The sequence below is a fragment of the Acanthaster planci genome, linkage group LG17 (assembly GCF_054643075.1).
Source record: "Acanthaster planci isolate LZ-2023a linkage group LG17, COTS_SCS, whole genome shotgun sequence".
Lineage (NCBI taxonomy): Eukaryota > Metazoa > Echinodermata > Asteroidea > Valvatida > Acanthasteridae > Acanthaster > Acanthaster planci.
In genome coordinates, this window is record NC_141793.1 from 10,580,865 (window position 1) to 10,602,416 (window position 21,552).

General features: G+C 42.2%; 1 protein-coding gene across 8 annotated transcripts in view; it reads right to left on the minus strand.

Moving 5' to 3' along the window:
• Positions 1-112: 112 nt before the first annotated feature.
• Positions 113-21,552, minus strand: part of LOC110973500 (PDF receptor-like) — a 92,673-nt gene continuing 71,233 nt past the window's right edge. For 2 of the 8 annotated variants that reach the window (XM_022224363.2, XM_087147742.1), the window contains 8 exons: positions 19,500-19,650; positions 18,104-18,257; positions 17,395-17,461; positions 16,816-16,888; positions 8,295-8,380; positions 7,174-7,360; positions 6,716-6,808; positions 113-3,731 (listed from right to left, as the gene is read on the minus strand). In XM_022224363.2, coding sequence (XP_022080055.1) covers positions 3,684-3,731; positions 6,716-6,808; positions 7,174-7,360; positions 8,295-8,380; positions 16,816-16,888; positions 17,395-17,461; positions 18,104-18,257; positions 19,500-19,650 — 859 coding nt within the window. In that variant the 3' untranslated portion in view covers positions 113-3,683. Of the gene's footprint in view, positions 3,732-4,001; positions 4,064-6,677; positions 6,809-7,173; positions 7,361-8,294; positions 8,381-16,815; positions 16,889-17,394; positions 17,462-18,103; positions 18,258-19,499; positions 19,651-21,552 lie in introns of all 8 variants that reach the window. The other 6 variants (XR_002597478.2, XR_015428119.1, XR_002597479.2 and 3 more) reach the window with 6 other exon arrangements.

The window sequence follows — 21,552 nt, forward strand, 5'->3', positions numbered from 1 at the left end:
CGGTGTCTTCCCACCGGATCTGAAGAAAAAGCCCTGGATGACTTGAAGGAAACCGAAGCCCATAAAAGCTAGTTGGCGTTACATGCAACAACACACCGAAGAGACATTCGGATTATTTGCCCATGTATGCATATTTCCTGTATTTATTTATTTATTTATTTTTGGAGATACACGAAACTCTAAAATGTTTTTTGGAAGTTCAGTAGTCCGTAGATCAAACTTTAGATGACTTCTTTCAAGAGTAATAATTACATCAAAGACAGACAATTCCCATGCAAAACAATTCATACCACAAATCGTAAACAACCTGGAACTTTCAAAGGCATTTTAAATTCTGGAAGTAAAGAGACTCGCTAAACATGCTTATGATAAAAACCTTTGACACATAAACGTAAATGGAGGGCGTAACAATTATAACACATCCTCTAGATGGGCCTAACTAATTTATCGAGGCTGCAGCTAATTTCACTGTGGTTGTTACCTTTCTCCGAGTCTCGACTGAATCCGTATGTTTTATACTACAGTGTCTTCGCTGGTACCCGGAAGTATCTCAAGTTTTATTTGGACCCTCTTTTACAAATTGGGGCAAAGGGGGCTAGATGTACACGTCAACTTGAAACATACTGTAGGATAGTAAGTGACTTCCAAAGGACTATTTGGAGAGAAAGAGATTATTAAAGGCTTGTCCAAAAGTCCTGGAACTAGTTATTTCATATCAAGGTTGAACTCCTTTGGAATAAAGAGACCGTTGAACCATATGCCGGCTGTCCCTCACGCGTGCTGCATGCGGTGAGCCAACAAGGTCTTTTTCTTAGTTTAAATTCCGCACGGGATTAATTGAAAATAGATGGCTTTGAACACACTCTGTGTGAACACACATCTCTAGGACTCTCGACACAACCTAACTATTTATTTACATTGTTATGATCACGTCGGCCTTATTGAATGGTAATTAAGGTGTGCCTGGGATTGCTTTGAGCGGAGTTGGAGGGTTAAAAAGATTGAAGAATGTAAATGCATTGTAGTTGAGGCAAGTTATATCAATTGACCTCCTGGTGAATAGGAAAATTAAGCCTATGCCATCTTCTAATAAAGTTAATAATTGATGATATCTATCAAGCACAATACCAACTAGTATTGGTGGTCAAGGGGCAACACATCATTGCCATAAGCTCTAGTCACGTTTTAAGACCAATATTAGGTGCACGAAGTGTGTTTGCAATCAGGGGCGTAGCCCGACTGGGAGGATGGGGTCCCCCCCCCACAATGAATTCCAGTTGGCAAATACAGCTTCGGTCGGCAAATGAATCCAAAACTGGTACATAAGCAATACATTGGCTGTTGGGATTTCCCCACTGAGAAGCATGAAATGTAGCGTACCACAGGTGTCCATTTTCTACACTTTGTAAATGTTACACGAAATGACGTAGGCGAATAAGTTACAAGTCAACAAACTGACTTTGGCACGCCCCCAAAGAAAATGCCTTCGCTACGCCCATGCTTGTGATATTCGACATCGCAGCACGGTAACGTGGAATCCCCCCCCCTTGACCCTGTAGACCTCGCTACCCACAGAGCGCCCGCCTAACTTATAAAACGTTCTTAACACTTCAGATACAGCATCTACTATACATAAAATACAAATATGTCATAATTTACTCAAAAAGGCAAGGTTTTGACTGTACATAAAACTCCCACAGTATGGTGAGCACTACTTCAGTACTGCCGAGAAGGTGCACTGATTAAATTTAGATACTACCTTTGCTCTGAGAAGTTGTTTCTCCCAGAGGGCGAACAAAAGGAGGCAGCCAATCTTTCTTAAGAGCACCAACCGCCCGCCCATATCTGTTGACTGGCTTTACTATTTATTGTACAAATCAAACTAACCGACTCGTCACAACTTTGTTCATGTGTGTCACCGTTTGGTCCAGTCGTTCCACTTTTGTTCACAATTCTACATACGGCCCGTATTCTCCTAACAAAGTGTATTCTAATTAACGCGTGGTTAAATAGTATACTTCAAAAATTCAGACACATAATGTTATCGTTGTTAAAATAAAATTGTCCGATAGGAAATAATTTACATATTTACATATTCTGACAGGCAGCATTATAAAATCAACATTTATTTACCTATCAAGGAAAACGGACATCAACAGTCAAAAGAAAGAACTGATTACAACCGCAGATTCCTAGGCGGTGTCACTTGGTCTTAAGGCTTATCACTTACGTCATCAGCTTATAATACTTTGTGATATTCCTTTATGTCAGTGAGTACCTTTCCTTTGTAAAGCACGTGGCCGATTTCATTGCCAATTCCAACATAAAACTTTTAGGCTGCTTGAAAAAGTCTTCAATATAGGCTATTCCTTTCAAAGTATTACATTTTTATCTTCCTTAAATAGTTATTTTCACTTGATCATTTAATATATTGGTATTAGTTTGGAATTTATATTACAAACCTTTCATACAGTTCGCTATAATTTAAGAAAACTCTATTTTATTCAGCAATATTGGTGATATTTAGTTCAAGTTTATAAATTGTGAAATATGTTTTCACAGATATCTTCAAAACAAATAAAATTGGTACATTATCCCTACAACTTGTAATTTCTGTCGGCCACATAATAAAATCTACACTACTTCTTTCCCTACAACCAAAAAGTGATTATGTACATTGCATATACATTTAAACTCTCTCGTAATGTCGGTTATGTTTTACATTCACGTTTTTGTCTGATATCCACCTGACCGTCAAGAGGAAATGTGTATTAGAAAAAGCAAACCTGTAAAAGCTTAAACAATGTCAAGATGGATAACTTCGAAAAGCACTCTTGGCTACTTACACAGACTATACGGACACCATTGGACTTGTCGACACATGAGTTCCAATCACCATTAGTCCGCGCAAACAGTCGAATAGTCTAGTACGTCAGGTTTACACAATAAACTCTAATTGCTTTTGGACTATTCAATGCAACAAACGTGGATTTTCGTGGCGCAGACTTGAACTTATTTGTCATTTTGTTAAGATTATTCTTAACTTGATGAGAATTCAATGTAAAGTGAAACTACCGATGAGAAAATTTGATGTCACACAAAAAAGTTATCTTCGACTCCTATCAATACATTATTTCATGCTGCAATTCTCTCAGTAGACATGCAGCATTGATACGCTGACGGCCCTGAGCCAATTTCTGCAACGATTTCGGGCATAGGGTAGTTTCAGGACGAACGTTGACTCACTTATTTAATTCTTGACCTTTTGACCTTTCGACAAGAGAATATGTAGATCGACAAATTTTATACTGTTTGCTGTTGTTCCTCTAAACACCTTTAAAGATATTTTCCGACGGAAACAGTCCAAAGGATCGCTTTGGGGGAATATAGAAATCTTATTACGCGAAATAACAGAAGGGTGCTAATGTATTATTACGTTTATATGATTGGTTATGTTAAATGGGCAGAGTTTCAAAACCAAAACGTACGTGACAGCTTCTTGACACAATCAGAAACCTCTTTTACCCTACACCCGATTATCGGGAAACATTTCACAAATTTTCTAGATACAAATTCACCGATTACTAGCTACACTGGATAAGTTTCGACATAATCACGATCACCAGGAACCCACACCAGCAGACGGGGTTATCCAAACGACCGTTTGACGACTTGTTTCCAATTCACGTCTCTGATTGGCAGTGTCCGTCATCCATGACTGTTAAGCGGATCTGGAAAAAAAGGGGGAAAATACTTGACACCTGAAAAAGCTGTGGCGCGGAATGGCGCCAGGGAAGACTCGAGTAAAACGGCGTGAAGAACTCTCGGACAAAGTGCACGTGTTCGAAACAAAAAGAGTGTATGAAACAAAAAGTGTGCAAGGTATATGGTTTCAACAGGTGGTACACGTTGACATGCTCGACACTTTTAAAGGTTGTCGACCATTTTGTGCAGAACAATGGTTTACATTGTGTTCGACACTGGTGTCATTGCAGTTTTACCTTGTTCAATTTTGTGTGTGTGCACTGGTCGTTTAATCTGTTAGCAGGCGCTGAGTTTACATCTGTAGAGGTTTTAAAAATGGAGAGCTTTTGACAACCGAATGAAAAGAGCACAGAAGGTTCGTTATTTATGAAAACCTGTCAGTCGGACAATTTCTCTTTTCCCAAATAAACACCTACATCTACAGGAAACGCAAAGGGAAGAAAGAGGGCAATGAGATCAGCAGACATGAATGAGGGGCTAACTGTTTACGGAAAGGGGGGCTTCAAACGTTGGGGTTTGCGTGGGCTGTGGGTTTCAGGAGTACCTTGGGGGTTGTATAAGGTAAATTCTCGATTGAAATGCCAATGTACCGACAATTCGTGGACAATTTAATTCAGGGTTTTCACAAGAAAAGGGCCGGATGTATTTCGAAACTGCCGACTTCTGACAATCATACAAAATGTCCGCCGAGACGACTGGTTGGGTGTGACTTAGTAATGGAAGGCCATACTTGGCCATTTGGCGGGGTTCAGGCCCGGTCTACAGACGCCATATTTCTGCCGTCCAGTTCAAGTACTTTGACAACTTTTGGGGGTAAAATTCGGCAGAGCCGGCAGCACATCATCCAGGCAGAGCCTGAAGGGACAAGACTCACGGAGCCGTGAGTGATCATTGGCCTAACTGAAGCCTCTCTTCACGGACCCACGTACAGACGATATCCGGTCAACTGGGACCCATGCTAACTCGGAGCCAAAGCCAACTCGGACCCATGCCGACTCAGGCCCAATACTTACTCAGACCCACGACAAACTCGGCCCATAACTAACTTGGACCCACCAAAAGTCAACTCGGGCCCACCGAGCTTTATTCTATTTTAGCAACTTTGTGATAATAAACGAAACACGCAACGCCTGACAGCCCCAGCACTGAGGCTTTCGGCTTGGATCCCACATTATCCTTGCTTCTATAGATGTTCCGGTTTGCAACCAAGACGATTTCTGCCAACTTCTATTATCTTAATTAAGCAGTGCATCAGATAATCGTTTACTTGTAAAACTTTCATTAAACTCTAATCATTCCCGTTTTCCTGTGTTTACGTATCCACTGAAAAGTTGCAGTGTAAGTGATAATAATTCATCAAAGTTTAACAACGTTTGATTTCGTCTTATAAAGAATTTTCGTACCGTACCGAAACAAATGTCTGAATTTTGTAAAGCATTTTTCACATTCCAGCGGAAATCAAACTTCATTGCCAATTCGGGCATCAGAAGACAGCACTTTAATTACCTCTGACACTTGTTTTCTGTTTCCGTTTTTTTTTTGGGGGGGGGGAGGTTTGTACGGTTAATGTCTGAAAGTATCTAAAAGAAGCTATAGGATCTGTCAATCATTCGAATCATTCATGGTGCTGCAGGTACCAACACACAGAGATTTAATCCGACACGCGTGGCATGGAACTGACTCACAAAAGGCGCCAAGTTCATTCCTAGAGGTGAAAAGTGTCACAAAATATGGTTCTAACGGTCGGAAAATCGGAAGCATTGTTTGGCCTTTGAAAGTTGGATTCACCGATCGTTATTTGGGTACTCGGGCGTCGATGTTTTCACTTGTTCCATTTAGGCGTATGCCTCTGTTACTGATAAACAGAATGAACGATAATCAATGGGGCGAATTGGAAATGGGGCGAAGTGGGAATGGGGCGAAGTGATCGACACCCGTTTGAGTTGGCATGGGTCCCAGTTGGTTCAGTTCCGAGTTGGTTTGGGTCGAGTTGACTCGAAACCGTACAGACACGGGGCAATCAACATGGCCCATTAGACAGACTAGACATATTTTGGTGTATACAAATGGGTATCGTAAAAATACACTGAATCATTATGGAAAGCACAGATACACTTTTTCAAGCTCTGACCTCGTTAGGAATCTTGGCTTAGAAATTATTCCGGAGGGACTTTGTTCGGACGATCTGAACCCCGAAGGTCCTTTTCAAACATCGTAGGACAAAAACTTGAAAATCCATTGCACTTCTCATTCTTTCAAATCAACAAACTTTAAATGAGAATTGTATATGAAAGAGATCACTTCATGACTAATGGGCCGCTTTGTACTGTCACACAGCGTAATCGGCAGACTGGAAAACAAAATTTCAGTGTAAGTAGGACAAAATTGTAGTTAGCGATCAAACACTGTTGGATTAAAAAGGTCAGAAAAGTAGAAAGAAATTCAAATTTGTAATTGGAATCTGGCAAAATAAAAGAAAGAACGAAATACACTGTATATGTACAACCGAGCTTAATACGACCTACTCTGTTCAAAACAGGTATATGTTAGGGGTTTTTCTCCCAAACTGCCGATTGTGGCTCTTTTTGGTCAATTCTGGTTTAAGGGACTGTGCTGATTGTTATGGCAACCATTATAAAATTGTTTGATTTTCGCTGACATCCAATACTTAACCTGACCTAAAAATCTTAAAAGCTTGCCGCAAAAAATCAGAACTGACGGTAAAACTCATGAGGTGAAATCTACCAACAAACTCTACATAGGCCTAGGTCCAAGAGACCTACAAACAAAAACGAAGAACTCATTGTCTACACTGTTTGCGCCTAGGGGGAAACCACGTGGGAAGATCACGTGACATATTATGAATGAAAAAGGCAGCATGCAGAAATGTAGAGGAAGAAAATTTAGCTAACTTGGGTTAAGAGAACTGAGCATGCTCGGTCGTACATACGTCCGTAGCCGTGGTAACTACCATGTTATGTCCTCGGTTGGGATTGTGGTAGGTCCGCCATGTAGAATACTTGCGCCGCAGCACACTGCGCACCTGTGTAGAAAAGGACTTAAATGCAGTGACGTCAGACAAATCAGACGAACGCGATGTTTAAGGAAGGCGAATGCGAGTATGGGATTGCTGTCTGAATCTTACAAAAGAAATTCATGCACGAGGGAACCCAAACACACTTCGACAGCACTGCCAAAAAGACTCCTCAGGCTCAAAGATGGAACAGGTTAGTCGTTTTAGTTCTTGCTCAGCCTTCGTGAAAAGGATATAGAATGTTGACTAGTCTTCCACGTGTTTTGTGATTCAGGAAGCAAGGTTAACTTCAGAAATACCACATCATTCGAAAATTATTGATCACATAACATCCTTGACTTGCTTATAGCAACACTGCACGGGTGACCACTTACCTCTGCATTCATGAAGCAATACAGAATGGCCACGAAAAATCCCTGGTAGGCGTCCAGGAACAACAAACCGTAGTTATAGACGACAATCCAGCCGGGGCTGTCCTCGGTTTCCGGTTCGGGGATGAGCCAGACTAGGTTGGCCACACCCAGAAGTGGGAGGAGCACGAAGGTGGCCTTGATAGCTTTCCTTGAAAAACAGGGGGACAAGGTCTTTATACGAATAAACGTGTAACGGAGGGGTAGCTATAGGGGGGACATTGAACTGGAAGAATTTTCGGACGACACGATAACAGAAGAAGCGGGTTGGTATGTTACTCTATTCTCATCAGATGGATAGACAGATAAGCTCACCACACCGACCTCTGTAATTCCAAATGCTATCTAAATACCCGTCTCCCTAGAGAAACCAGCCAGGCAACATTCCACACAGCCGGCCGAACAACTACCAACCGGTAGGCTAGCAAACGCGACAAGTAGTCATTAATAGTAGTTGCGAGCAAGTCAGCCAAACTTCTAGGGATTGAGCTAACGAGCCAGCAACTAACAACCAGTTCAAGCTAACTAGCAAAAAAGCCGACAATGAGCTGATCATGCACGTGACAACTATCTAGCCAGAAAGCTGGCCGACAATCAACCAACATGCCGACAATAGCCCAACGAATCAATCAGCAAGTCAAAAAGACAATCAACTAGACGGTCCACCTTAACCAAATAACCAGCCCAGCAGCAGACCTGGTGATTAACTCTACACTGTAAAAAACGTTGGTCAAAACAGTGTTGGGCATTTGTTATTTGCTAACCTTGGTTAAAGCTACCACATTGTTGGTCCATTTTCCGTCACTGTTGGTCAAACATTGACCAAATATGGGAAGAATTTGCCCAAAGGTTGCTAAGTTGATATTTTTACTAACATTGGGCACAAAATCAACCCAAAGTTGACCAACCTTTTAACAGTGTAGCAAACTAGCCAATTAGTCAACTAGTCAACAATGCAAACAACAAACTGACCTTCAAGTCAGATCACCTGACAACAGCCAATCAAAATGTCCATTAAATCAGCTGACCAGCAAGTACGTCAGCAATCCATCTATCCAGTAAGCCGACTTGCAAGCCAAACCTACCTTACTTGTTTCGTCTCGCTGGTGTTGCTCTCCCTCAGCTTGGTAACCAATACTCTCAGTATATTGATGAGAAAGAGCAAATTCATCTGAATTTAAAACGAAAGTAGATAGAATGTGACAGTGAGCGTTCCGACGGGCAATCAACATGGGCCTCTCAAAAAGTCCTGGCAGACTATAAATTCTACGGAGTAGTGCATGGGAGTGCAAACGTCAATTTTCCCGTCTAAAGCACATCCACACTGTGCCCGACAAATATAAAATGACAAGAACCTTATGAGCCCCGAGCTGGACCCAGAGAAGGCGCAATTTTCATGCCAACACAAGCTCCTTCAATGGGAATTGCACTTCGCTGGTTCACAAACGTCTATGAAATGCACGCGGTACGATTGCATGGCTACCAACAGACTGAACACTCCCCACCAACCTGGCTCTTTTCAACCGCAGATTTCAAAGCGGATTAAAGGGCAACATTGTCGTGCATTATGTGACTTTGTCGGGAGCATTTATTTTTCAACTGATGAAGTGACACATTTTTTGCACGATGCGCTAACAGGCCGAGTGATTAACCAAAAGCAAAAGGCAGCAAAGTCAAACTTAAAGTCTTTGGAAGTAATATGTTTCTTCTTAAAATAATATACGCATAGGCCTAATTGTATGTGTACAGGCCCTCAGAATGAATTGAAGTGGCAGAGAAGTTGAAAAGGGTAATTCTGCAGTTTAAATAAGATGGAAAAGAGACTGCATTCCCAATGGCTGTTAAAATCGTTCTTGTCTAGATATGGTCCGTCAGTCTTTTAACCTTCGTAATCACGGGCCCTTGTGCACTGGGGGACATGGTCGATCCGCCGGGTCGGGCCCAAAATGCAGCGCCGACCGAATAGCTTTGCTGTTTGAGGGCCTCGTGGCGGGCAGTCTAAAACCTCAAAGGGGCTTCGCAGACAGGTCATCGGCTCTCTTCATTCTCTCAACAATCCGCAGGGGAGCAAGCCCAGCGCGTGCGCGGGGGGTCAAGCAGATGTTGTACAGTCTTAGTGCATCGGTTGGCCGCCCGGGAATTCCACCTCCTCTGGATGGAGACGGTGTTTTTAATATAGCGGTCTCGATCTCATTAGGTGGTTTAAAGGAGAGATTTTGATTTCCTCTGGATTTGACGAGCGAATTACACTGCGACTCTATTTAAAGATGCATATTAGTATGAAGTACATGTAGTTACTTTTCACGTTTTTGATTAATGTGGGTGTTTCCTAGTCAGCCAGTCCATATAAATTTGCAGTTCGATATCAAAGACTTGGAACCCACATTATTTTCGAGAAAAATAAAATTAATGCACGCTGATTGAACAATACTTGATCGGGTATGACGCCGTTAGGCCTACTCGCTGCAGCAATGGAAATGTTCATGGTAGCATAGCATCAGAATACAAATCGTTAAAGCCGCCAGTGATTCGAATGCTGTAAAGTTTTAAGACCTCGAGGGATCAGTGTAGCTACAGTGCATCCAATGACATGTGCCAGATCTCAGCTTGAGCTATAAGGGTTTGGCGTCATCTTTCCCAAATTTTGCTCAGTATCAAAGACTTTTACGCTGTTTGGGAGAAACACTAAACGCATAGTTCTTTAAATCTAATCGTCCCAGAAGTGCTAAATCCATGGCGCCTGTAATGTCCTGAACTCCTGGAGAGTGTGAAGCCCAGGGAGATTAGGCGTTTCTGAATGTTCACTGTCTCGTCAGCTCATCCAAAATTCCCTGAGCGTTATCAGATGTGACCTGGTGTTCACTTCACAGGTTCCGTTTCGCATTCAAGTCTTCACGCGCTACTCTGACATGTGCACATTGCTGTGAATTCAACTATTAATATTGATGGTAAATGTTTTCGGCATGTATCATGCATGGGCTTTCGCTCATCAACACCTCTATGGGCCTCCAGCTGGACCAAGAGAGGGCTTTATTTCCAACAGAGGCTCCTTTGGTTCCAACTGCCCATCGCTGCCATGGTTCATGAACGACTAGGAAACGCAAGTGCTGCAGTCGTGTCGCAACCAACAAATGAGCACATATGCATATACACTTAAAATAGAAAGAGTTAAGACAATAGAGTTTGAAAGCAAGGTTACATACTTAATTTACAAAGGTCAGGCTTGTGGGGAAATTGCCTTAAAATGAAAGGGGTAAACGGTCGATAAGGGAGAAAAGCAAACCGACAGACGGTGCAAAGTGATATGATACCTAAATAAAGACCGATTACTGCATGAAATGGAGTGCAATAAGCCCTTTGCGAGTCAAATTTGAATTAATCTGATACTCTGAGTTCCATTAATTCACGTGAACGTAATTTGAATTCTTTATATTAAAGGCACTGTTGCTACACTACGTGATTCAGGGTAAGCTTTTGCCCAGTTACATAAAGAGACGCCTTCTATTCAATTTACTGTTTTCAACGGATGAGGGCGCAAAGGAACCAGCCCGTTCCAGAGATCGCTATGCAAAAAGCTTGCCCCGAATAGTACCAACAGTGTCTTTAGTGTGGGGAAATCAGATTGGTACGTGCAATCAGATTTACCAGATTTCATTCAAATAACCCGTAAAAGGCTTACTAAAGCAGCGACCTGGGTCAAAATCCCTGAGAGCACTAACACTATCTGACATGGATATCGCTGAAATGAGTGCGTGAATGGCGAGTGACTTAAAACGCAGGTGGAGAACTTGCTGCTCGTCAAACATTGGTAAATATTTTACGATGCGGCTTTAATATTATCAGATATTTGATAGTCGCATAAGATGCGTCCTCCAGACGCGATTTCTTGTTTTACAGAGAAACATCCTAGCGCCAAGGACAAACTGACATTTACCACTTTTTTCAAGGAATAGCTGAAAGAACAGATAAGCCCCCTTAGTGGAACAAAAGGGTCTCTCCGAAATACATGGGCCAAAAGCTCCAAAACCTAAAAACACAGAGAAAGAGAGGGAGTTCAGTATAAGTGCTTCTGAGAGGAAATAGGTTCAGACCGTTGAAACTCGTCGACTGACAAGTTGCGTCTTTCAGGAGCTGATTTGCCCAGGTATGCTTGCTTGCTTTTATTGGCGGTAGAGTTTTGCGCTATCGATTAGTGACGACCCAAGCGTGACCCAGCTGTCATTTTCCTGATGGACGGAGTAGCCTGCCTACAAGGAGCTTAAGCTCAACCCGGAGAGGGAAACATGTGGCGGGCAATGTAAGCACTAATTAGCCCGGGTAATGCATAAAATGCCCACGGGAGTTGAGATATACACGGAGGTGGCAGCAGTCGACGGTCGTTTCTTCTCGAGCCGATGCATGGAGCACCGGGGATCCATAAGACAACCGGCCGGTTAAAGGCAGACGGCCGGCAAATTATACAGCGGCAATCACCGGTAGCCATGAATACCCCCGGAGGCCACGATGGCCGAGATATATTATTGCTCTCTCGGGTGCGTGGATGAAACGCAACAGAATATACAGGGTTTGACGAAAGGGCAGGTCGCGTTGACGGAATTTCCTTTTGGAAATAACTGTTCAGGCGGGGCCCTCGGGAAGAAAATTCACACCACGCCAGGGGCCTTCGGTAAATGAGGGTTTATTTTGTATGTTCAAGACGTACCGTTACGTAGGTTTGTACTTTTTGGTGACATAGTGGGAGTGTTGGCGGAGATGACATGGTGTGGGGACGAGTGGGACGATGGACTTAGGGAGCCAAGGGTGGTTGGACATTTGATGGGGCCAGTGGTCGTTGATTATTGTCGCTTCACTAGACTTAGAGTTCCAAAGTTCAAGGAGGCCTGTGCATAAAAACTGGTTGTGCACATGAGGATATTTTACGATTTTTTGAAGTTAAATAAAAGTTGACAAGAAAACCTTTCACTTTTTTTTTCAGAATAAGCTCTTGAAATAGAACTATAAAGGTTAAATATCATTACTTAAATTCATCAACTTGAGTTACTTCAGTCAAAAGACAGGTTAACATCGCACTTTAAAAGAATTTTATTTCGTTTCCAAAAGTATAAGGAGGATACTTTAGGGATAAACGTCCCAGAATGAATGAATGAATTTACCATTAACACTTAACAAACCGTGAGTGCATTTATGAATGTTCAATGTAATGCATGGCTAATCTAAATATGCGACACATACTCTCGGTTTGTCTCGAGGGGGATGTTGGAGCAAAGGAAGCCTTGGCTTCCAACGTCAGAAAGAGTAGCTCCGTTTTAGAGAAAATGACTACGTCCGCCTTGAAAATAATGCTCTAACCCGGTCCCACCAGGTCTTCAAAGGTCGGCTGTGATGAGCAAGTGACGGCTTCGTAACGAGGCTAATCGGGCTAAAAAGGGTTATTAACATCTGAGGTACCACGAGCAATCGCAACGTCCAAATTCACCAGATGCAGCATGTCCCGCTGAAGAAATAAATTTCAGTACTTTCAAGTGGGGGAAGGAACGTGTGTCCTGACAATGACGTCGTTTTTGCATCAATGCGCGCGCCATTTCTGGGTATCCCGATACATGTGGCAGATGTTACGGCCCGCTGGCACCGGAAATTAGCCTCGTCCACTAACTCCCACAATCTCTCTCTGAAAAACAAGCAAGGAGGGAAACCCAATACCACCTTTTATCCGAGGTAATTGGCACGCAACAGCCTACACTCCAATCCAGGAGTAAATTGGTCACAACGCTGTGCCATCCCTCACCGAAATGAATTTCGTGCGATAAAAGGCCGCTGAAAATGTCACTCCTGTTATCATTCGTGACTTCCCCTGAATTTAAGTGCGGCAGCCACTTGGTGAACTCGATCACTGCATCAAATAAAAATTCATTATTGGTATTTTATCGCCGCCCCGAATGCACTATCGTGTCTACGGGTTGTCCCTGCTGATCTTTACTTTCCAACGCCACGGTGCATTATTATTATTTTATCATGCAGTATGCATAAGATGTAAGGTTGAGTAAAATTTTGTCAACTCCTCGTTCTGTGAACGTCACCACTGGTGCCCAAAATTAATTCCATTTCAGGGGGTTGTGTTAAGCTTTAAATGTTTTCTTGCCGTCATGGAAGACGGAGCACAGGTGAATTCTACACAAAAATTGTGCTCATGTTCTCGCTGCAGAGAGAGATTGATCAAGTGATAAATAAACTCAGGTCAGGTTGGTGTAGTGGCGCTACCCTCGCCTTCCACCTTTGCGACCCGGGTTCAAATCCCACAGGTCAGCATGTGGATTGGCTTTTAGGTCCCTGCCTGAGTCTCTGGGTTTTCTTTGGGGTATTTAATCAGGCTTTCCTCCCACCTCCAAAACTGTCGTCTCAATAGTCAATTTATCCAGCAATTAGCACTAAATGCCCTGTTTGGTGTACACATATACAGAGGGTAGTTAATTCAAAACACGCTATTGGGGAGGCATGCGTCTTCACATGTGAGGTATACGTCTGTGCCCGTATCAAAGCCCGTTTTGTCACTTTTTATAGTGTTATCCCTACGTTCAGAAAAGGTTCAGTCAAACTCTTTGACAACAATGTGTGGACATGAATCTATACCTACTTCTATAATCTATACTTCCACGTTAAACCCTTTAATATGCGATCATGCAATGCGAAACTATGGAGCTCTAACCAGTTATTTTCGAACAAACTTTTACATTTACATTCTGATGAATTTTACCCTGACAGAGAGCCTCACGACAGATGAGTTTTTCAATACACTGTCACATTATTAGGGGAAACTTCTACCACATGCAACGACAGGTGAATGGAAGGAGCTTCATCTTGCTCATGTTCGTATCACCCCATTGAGGTTTTTTTTCTTTTAATTTGGATTGATGAAGCAGACTATCAAGAAAGACGGATAGACGTGCAAGTGCCCTTCAACCTTCAATGTAATGTTTGGTTTTATTGAGTCTGTTATCAATTGACCGATTAATCAATTAACCGATCACGTTAAACTAGTGACTACGAACATGGTGGAGTTTGTATTACGTTATCTTTCCCTAGAGAAGTGGAATGGCTTTGAGATACGGGTTAATATACTGTACACTACTTCTGTGCCGCAGAATTTCGTTACAAAACATGATGGTTTTCTTTTCTTACTCTGTCCTTTATTTTCATTTTCTGTCCACCCTGAACCTTAAGGCCCCAAGTCAAACCACTCAATACGCCCACACCTTTCATCCCTATAGCTGCCACCCCCCCCAAAAAAAAGGAGATTACCGATAAGCCGTCCTATATAGCACTTAGGCTCAACAAAAATCCCCTCAGTGCCAAGTGTTGCTGTATTTTCCTGCTTAGTATGCACAAAGAATATTGAAGAACTCGCCAGCGGCCTAGCTCTTGGTCTGCTTATAAACAGGCTTCAAAATAAGTCTCTTCCGTGCCCAATCCCCTAGGGTACAACATGTGGACAGTTGCACCGTGCATCAGCACTCGAGCACCCCACATTTGGGCGTTGTCCTTTGATCAAAGTACACGCGTACGGGTGTATGTTACACTTTCCGGCCGGAATATAAAGGAAAAGAGTACTCTTACGGCTTCCGCATTAAAGCGCAAACAAAGTCACGTGTCTGATATTCCTGTTTGAGTAGACCACAAACTTAATGTGAGTTCTGAAAATGGGCCGCAAACTAATGCAATGTTCAGCTGAAGGACAAAACAACACAAGCAAACATCAGACAGGTTATGTTACTATGAATAAACTCTTCTCAGAAACAGAACAAAGTAGAGAAACCTTTAATGATCATCCAACCCAACTGGGTATAAGAAAATATTAAATTAAAATTGTTTCAGATACAGACTTAAAACTTGTTAACGAAGTGGTGTCTCTATTGAATGAAGCAGGTCTTGAAACGTGTAAGTATACCAAAATTAATTGACCATTAAATAAACGCTGCATCACAGTTGCCCCAAACTGTACAAATCAACACCCATTATTAACTTGTCTTTGCGTTAATTAAAACATTTAGCCGCTTAAAATTAAACACCTTTTTTAAATAAACGTGTTTCGGTGTTTAGTTTTGAAATATAAACATTGCGACGTGTTAGGTGTTCGATTATTAATTTAGAGCTAACGTTAAGATGCGGTCATACACAATGTCAAAGTGAATTATGACTTGTTCATTGTACGGATATAAGATGTAACTACTGGATTCCCAGACTTTGCCATTACACACTTTAGAGTTTACCATTAAGGCCTGTAGCCAGCGTTCAGGAGAGGGCCAAGTACGGACCACATACAATAAAGAGGAACGGAAGAACTATTGTAGGAAGGTACCAAACTATTCCCGAGTTCGAGGATACTGGCTTTAAGCGTGCACGAAAGCATAGCACGAGTCAATTGAACCTGACATTATTGACCCTGCGAGAAACTGTTAGTATAGAGGTAATTCCTGCGGCATTTCACTTGGGATGCCGAACTCAGTCAAGCTGCCCACGCATGCAGGAAGACAATGCAAATTTTTCCAGCATACTCCGTGTCGCACGCGCAGGCATATCCATGGCTACGTCTTTCACTGGTCATTGTTGGTAAAGAACAGATTTAGCTCTCCTGAAGTAGGCTTATATATAGACCTCAACCCTGATGCTACAATTTTTGTCTCGTTCCCTGTAGGCTAGATCCATTAGCAAAAGTACTTCTTCACGTATTCATAAAAGGAAAGACAATTTTGACCTCCAGCCCCAGCATGGTTACATTGCTTTGAATGTTAGAAAAGTAAGAAGAAGGCTGCTACATGATAGCGGTGTATACTTGAACTGGCTGCGCCCGCGCAATGCAAGTGCCGGCCGTGACTATAGCACTGAGATTAAATGAACACCTCTTCGATGTTGGTCGACGACAAACGTCAAAACGGAAAGAAATGACCTCGCCTTAGGGGTTGTATTTGGTTCCAATCAAAGGCTTCCATGATGCAGATACTTTTCCGATATCAGGAAACTATAAGAGTGCGATCTGGTACCAAAGCGGCTCAACCTGTACATGGGCTTGCGCGCGCACGGACGGGTAACGTTACTACGGACAAAAACACCGCCTGAACATGAGCCACGCTCGCTATATGCCCTCGAGAGACTCTCCACTCCATGCAAAAAGAAAAAAAGTCCCCGAGGTCCTTTTCAATATCGCCGGAAAAAAAAACCAGCAGGCTTATTTCGAGTCCACAAGTTTGCTCCAGGAACCCGCTTAAGTTTACGCTAAGCGTGATAAATGCAAAGGATGTTGAAAGCTCAAGCAAAGCCGGTCTTTTGAAGAAATACCGACATCCGCTGCCAAAGCTGAATGAATGGCGCTCAGGGGTGCAATATACCCCTGATGGCAGTACTGGGAAAATATATTGCAGGAGACGCCAACATGAAGAAGCATTAAAAAATGCTGCTCCGAGACTCCATAGATACCGATTTCAAAGGCACATGAATGCCAAGCTCCACGTGTGCGATGATTAGGTTCATAAATTTTTGTGTAATACGCATCAGGTAGCATATTTCCTTTTGCTAAAAATTTACGCATAAACTACGTATATACATTATACTCACCGAAAGTAGCACGTTGCGAGGGATCTCTATAAACACCCAGTAGTAGACAGTGTTGATGTTTGCAAACCAGCAGCTAAAAAGTATGATGATGCACAAAGCATTCATGTAAACAGTTACAATATCCATTGGACAATGGACAATGTTGCCCGCATCATTGTGCGGGGACTGTCTCAAAGATATACACTCGTCGACCAGAGAAGACCCCCCTTTGAAACGATTTAGGAGAGTTGGTTCGTACTGAGCATGTTCACTGAAAGAGAAATTGCAAACGCGTACAACAGGACGGTCATGGATTGAGAGTACCATTTCGAGTGATGGAAATTGTTGACTGACAAGGTTGGTTAACAAATGATCTGATTTCCGTCAACTACACGAGTTTAGCACCTGGATATCCTTGCAACATCAGATACATGCATATCCTTCTCTTAAGACGACCAGAAACCCCACTCTCCATTCCGCATAATATTCCAAACCAATGACATACGCGCAAATGTCAGACATGCTCTTAAATGTGTTCATAAATTAAAGCCCTATTGAAGGGTAAAATTTGGGAAACTGTTTGACAAACTCAGAACTTACTTGCTGTTAGAGCCCAACGTAAAATGCATTGCAATAGCCCACGCGATGATGAGAGGTGCACTTAAAACTGGCAAGAGAAAACACATACAAAATGAATATGAAAGTACTACTACAACAATGACCTAACGTGTGCAACGGTCATGTTTCACTCTCTAACTCTGATTACTACGCCCTCTATTGGGATTACATGGTCGGTTTGGCGCCCTCTGGTTGTGTCCAATCCGACCAAGGTACATGTATCAGCCTTATTATGGCTGATTCATACTTCAGGCGAGTGCATAGGTGAAGCAAATTTGGCGAAAATTTTGCTGCAAAATTGCGATCGAGTTAAAATGTGTTCAGCTTTCGCGTGTTCGTAATATTCGATATGACATCACAAATTGGCGTTCGTTGTCGCTTTTGCGCGAAGTTTGAACCGACGACCTAAAGTCGTCAGACAACCTTCTAAGGGTAAACTTAAACAGTAGTGGAGGTTGGGCTAGTGTAATTGTCCGCTCGAAATGCGTCTGTAGTCTAGCACCTTATACATCAATATCGAGACGCAAATATCCTATGTAAACACACGAGACAATACATCAGAACGGATTGTTCCAAGTGCACTAGCCGTAGTATCACAGCCTTTTACGTTTACAAATAATCCTACGTCAGGACGACAGTGTAATTAGTGGTAAAATACAGCTGGACGCGGACGGGCACGAGGTTGACATACCCCAGCCGATGATGTAGAACGCGATGAATTTGGGCTTGCCGAACACGGCCGACGACAGCAGGCTGTTGAGGTACATGCCCTCGATGAACATCCAGGCGAACGTACAAAGTCTCGTGTATTCTCGGAAGACCTCAAGGGTGACGCACAACGGCGGCTGGTGGAGGAGAGGAAGAAGAAATAAAATACCCGATCAAATTACTTGCTGGTGGAAACCGCCAAACTGGGCCAAGCTGCGATTCGCCCCACAAATCAGACCCGGCCGTAAAGGAAAAATATTAATTTGTGAGCCTCGATAGGGCGTCTGTTTTTATGCAGTAACACTTGATCTGGATGATTCGATTCCTCATATCTAGTCTTAGTTTACCCCAGAAACAGATCGCGAGTTATTCCGTGCAGGCGACGGCTTAGATTTCTGGTGCAAATCATTCCACTGGCAGCCACGGGGGAGGGGGGCTGTTCAACTGATCACCATCGAGCAATGCATGTGGGTCGACGGAGAACGATCAATTAAGTCTACATCCCTGCGTCGATATTACAGTGGAGGCGAATAAAAGCAATTTCCCTTCGTGTTATTTTAAGCGATTAGAACATTCACTACTGAAATCGAAATACCTTTAAATAGGCTAGAGTGAAAAAGATACCGTAAGGCTATAGGTTCACCTGTTTGCAAACTGTTACATCAAAGGCGCGCATATTTTGCTTCGTTAATTCCAAATACGGAAATAATATACCACAAAAACTGATAAGTGAATCAGTATCAATATTGTAATCTTTTAACAACTTTAATTTACAAATTAACTCATTAACAAATTTGCAAAACCAAAATCTTCTTTACCATGTTTAAATTTTGTTTTAAGACAGAAATATGATTATGTCCTGGAGCTAAGCAATTACATTTGTCACATTTACTACACATGTGACCACCATTCCAAATCATTTACGTTTAACTATTAATGTCCCAGAGTCTTAATTCTCATACTTCAAAGTATTCAAAATAGAAAAAGTCTTTCAGAAAGACTTGGTAATACGTAGTTACCAGGAAATGAAAGTTGTAGAATTTCCTTTGCTCATATAATTATAATTTTCTAGATTATTTGTGTTTAACCCTGTCTTGAAATGGTCATATGATACAGAAGGTCCTTGCACAGTACACTGTAGAAGACTAATCACACCCATGTCACCAGACTGGTGATATACGTGCTTTATGCTTTGGCTGGTACCCAGCTGTAATACAGAGCCCAGATTTCAAGGAGCTGACCATTAAGTGACCAGCCTGAGATGCAAATAATGTAATTATCAAATATTTTATGCTTGGTAAATTCTTTTGTGCTCCTTGCACCTCCATGAAAGAGAGGCACCATGGTGTGTTTCTCCAGAAGTCGACGCGATTGCTTACTGTTCTCGAGATAAAGGTCTCGGCGTAGCCCACGGCGGCCTGGGTCCGCTCGTAGAACCCGTTGACCATGAGGATGATCTCGAACGTCAGGCGGGCGATATAGGCAGCAAACAGGTGCTTGTGGATCTTCGTCCGGTGGCACTGGAGACTCCTGATAAACGGTAAAAAAATAAATACCCCCTCCAGAAAGGAAAATTAATAAACCCTTCTTGCAGCTCTAACCCAAGCCGTTGCGGCCTCTCGATAAGAAAACGTGATAGTGAATTTCTCGTTGGCACTTAAAATTAGAGTAGAACCCATCTGCTGTACTCTTTCTTTTTTTCCCTAAATTTGTAAAAAAAACCAAAAATAGATATATGTCAATGCTCTTCGGTATTCTGTTACCTCGTTAGTTTGAAGTTTTCCATTCTCTAAGGCCATCACATATTGAAAAGTGTCAATACTGGCTGCACGGTTAACTGTACGGTGTTTTAATAAAAGCATCACTCGAGTGCTTCTTTACAGATGACTCGCAAAGTCAAATTTGCATCTAGAAGTATCTAAGCTGTATACTTGTCCCAGTTTTGGCATTAAATTATATGAACTGAAAAGTTACAACACGAATGTTTCAGTGTTGGTACCGCAAGATGTTTTGTGACTATAGTCCTGCGGGAATTATGCAGTTTCAACGAACCCGGCCGCTACCGGACAGCCTTTTCATGAGTAAAGTAAATAATGCTATTATTTTATTTGATTCGTTTTCGTTCGGTCAGTGTACAGAAAAAAATCCCCGAAAGTTAGTACGTTCCGACAAAAGCTCGTTTAATAAATTGCACTAATATACTTCAGAGTGAAATGACCATATGCTTTGAGCAACGTCTGGAGTCGAGTTTAATTACCCATCGATCAAAGAGCCCTCAAGGGGAATTGCCTGACATTCAACATTTAATCACTCGGATGTCAAACGTACAATTCTGCTAAGACTTTTGTTGGAGTGCTCATAGAAGAACACGAAATATTTACGCTGGCGTATGTCTGGTGAAATCATACTCCACAAGTCAAGCGTTTTCCTTAATTTCCCATCGATCCTAGGGCGGATGAATATCAGAAGGAAATAGAGCAATTCGGTCATGTAACTGCGTTCTTTCTCCCACAGCCACAAACGTCGTTAGGATCACCCGATTCTTAGCAAAGCACACCATGTAGTCCTGGCGGGATTTCATAGTTCATTATCACGGTGCGTCCCTGAGCTTGCATATAATCACCTACATCTGGCTGCAAGGCAATCCGATAATAATTTCGAACATTTAGATCCTTTTTTTCTTTACAGTCACTGATGAACTCCACGATGTGCTAGTTGAACTGAACGCTAAAGGCTATTGAGGGGGACAAACGCTGCATCAAAACAAGAAAAATGCCATAGAATGATTTGCCAGTCCATTTCTTATTGCCTGTTTTTCATGCACCAGATCGAACCTTAAATCCCCCCCATTTTACAAAGTAATTTTATCACTAGTTTTGACTTTTTTCAAGAATGGTTTTACTATCAATTCGATGCAAATTGAGCAGATTTGATTATCACTTGTGCAAAACAGGTAACTGCCACTCAGGTGTGGTTTTAGTGACGCAAGGCAGGAAAACTGATCGATTAATTTATAGCTATTCCTAAGTACAAGTACATTCCACAGGTCTTAATACTCTTACCAAACAAGTAGAGCAGTAACTCGGATGGAATTTGGACTCGATCTCATCCATATCTGTGACATCCCCTTAATACATGCTGCAGGATTATCACAAAGTATGTAACTAGGCTACTGCAGAACTGTCTTTGGAAAATGAACGTTGATTTTACATCGTCGCGTCTGTCAAAATTTTTACTGGTCATTCCTTTATCGTCTTAGCTCCTTAGAGAAATTTTAATAAGGCCTAGATTATCCATTATCCCTCAATTTGTGTCGAGACTCCAGTGTAGGTATTTCTATATATTCCGATTATGTATTGAGCATAATTGAAAGTGTTTAGCATTTAGATTGCAATTCTCCTTGTACTGGTGAGTTCAGCAGGCCAATTTATC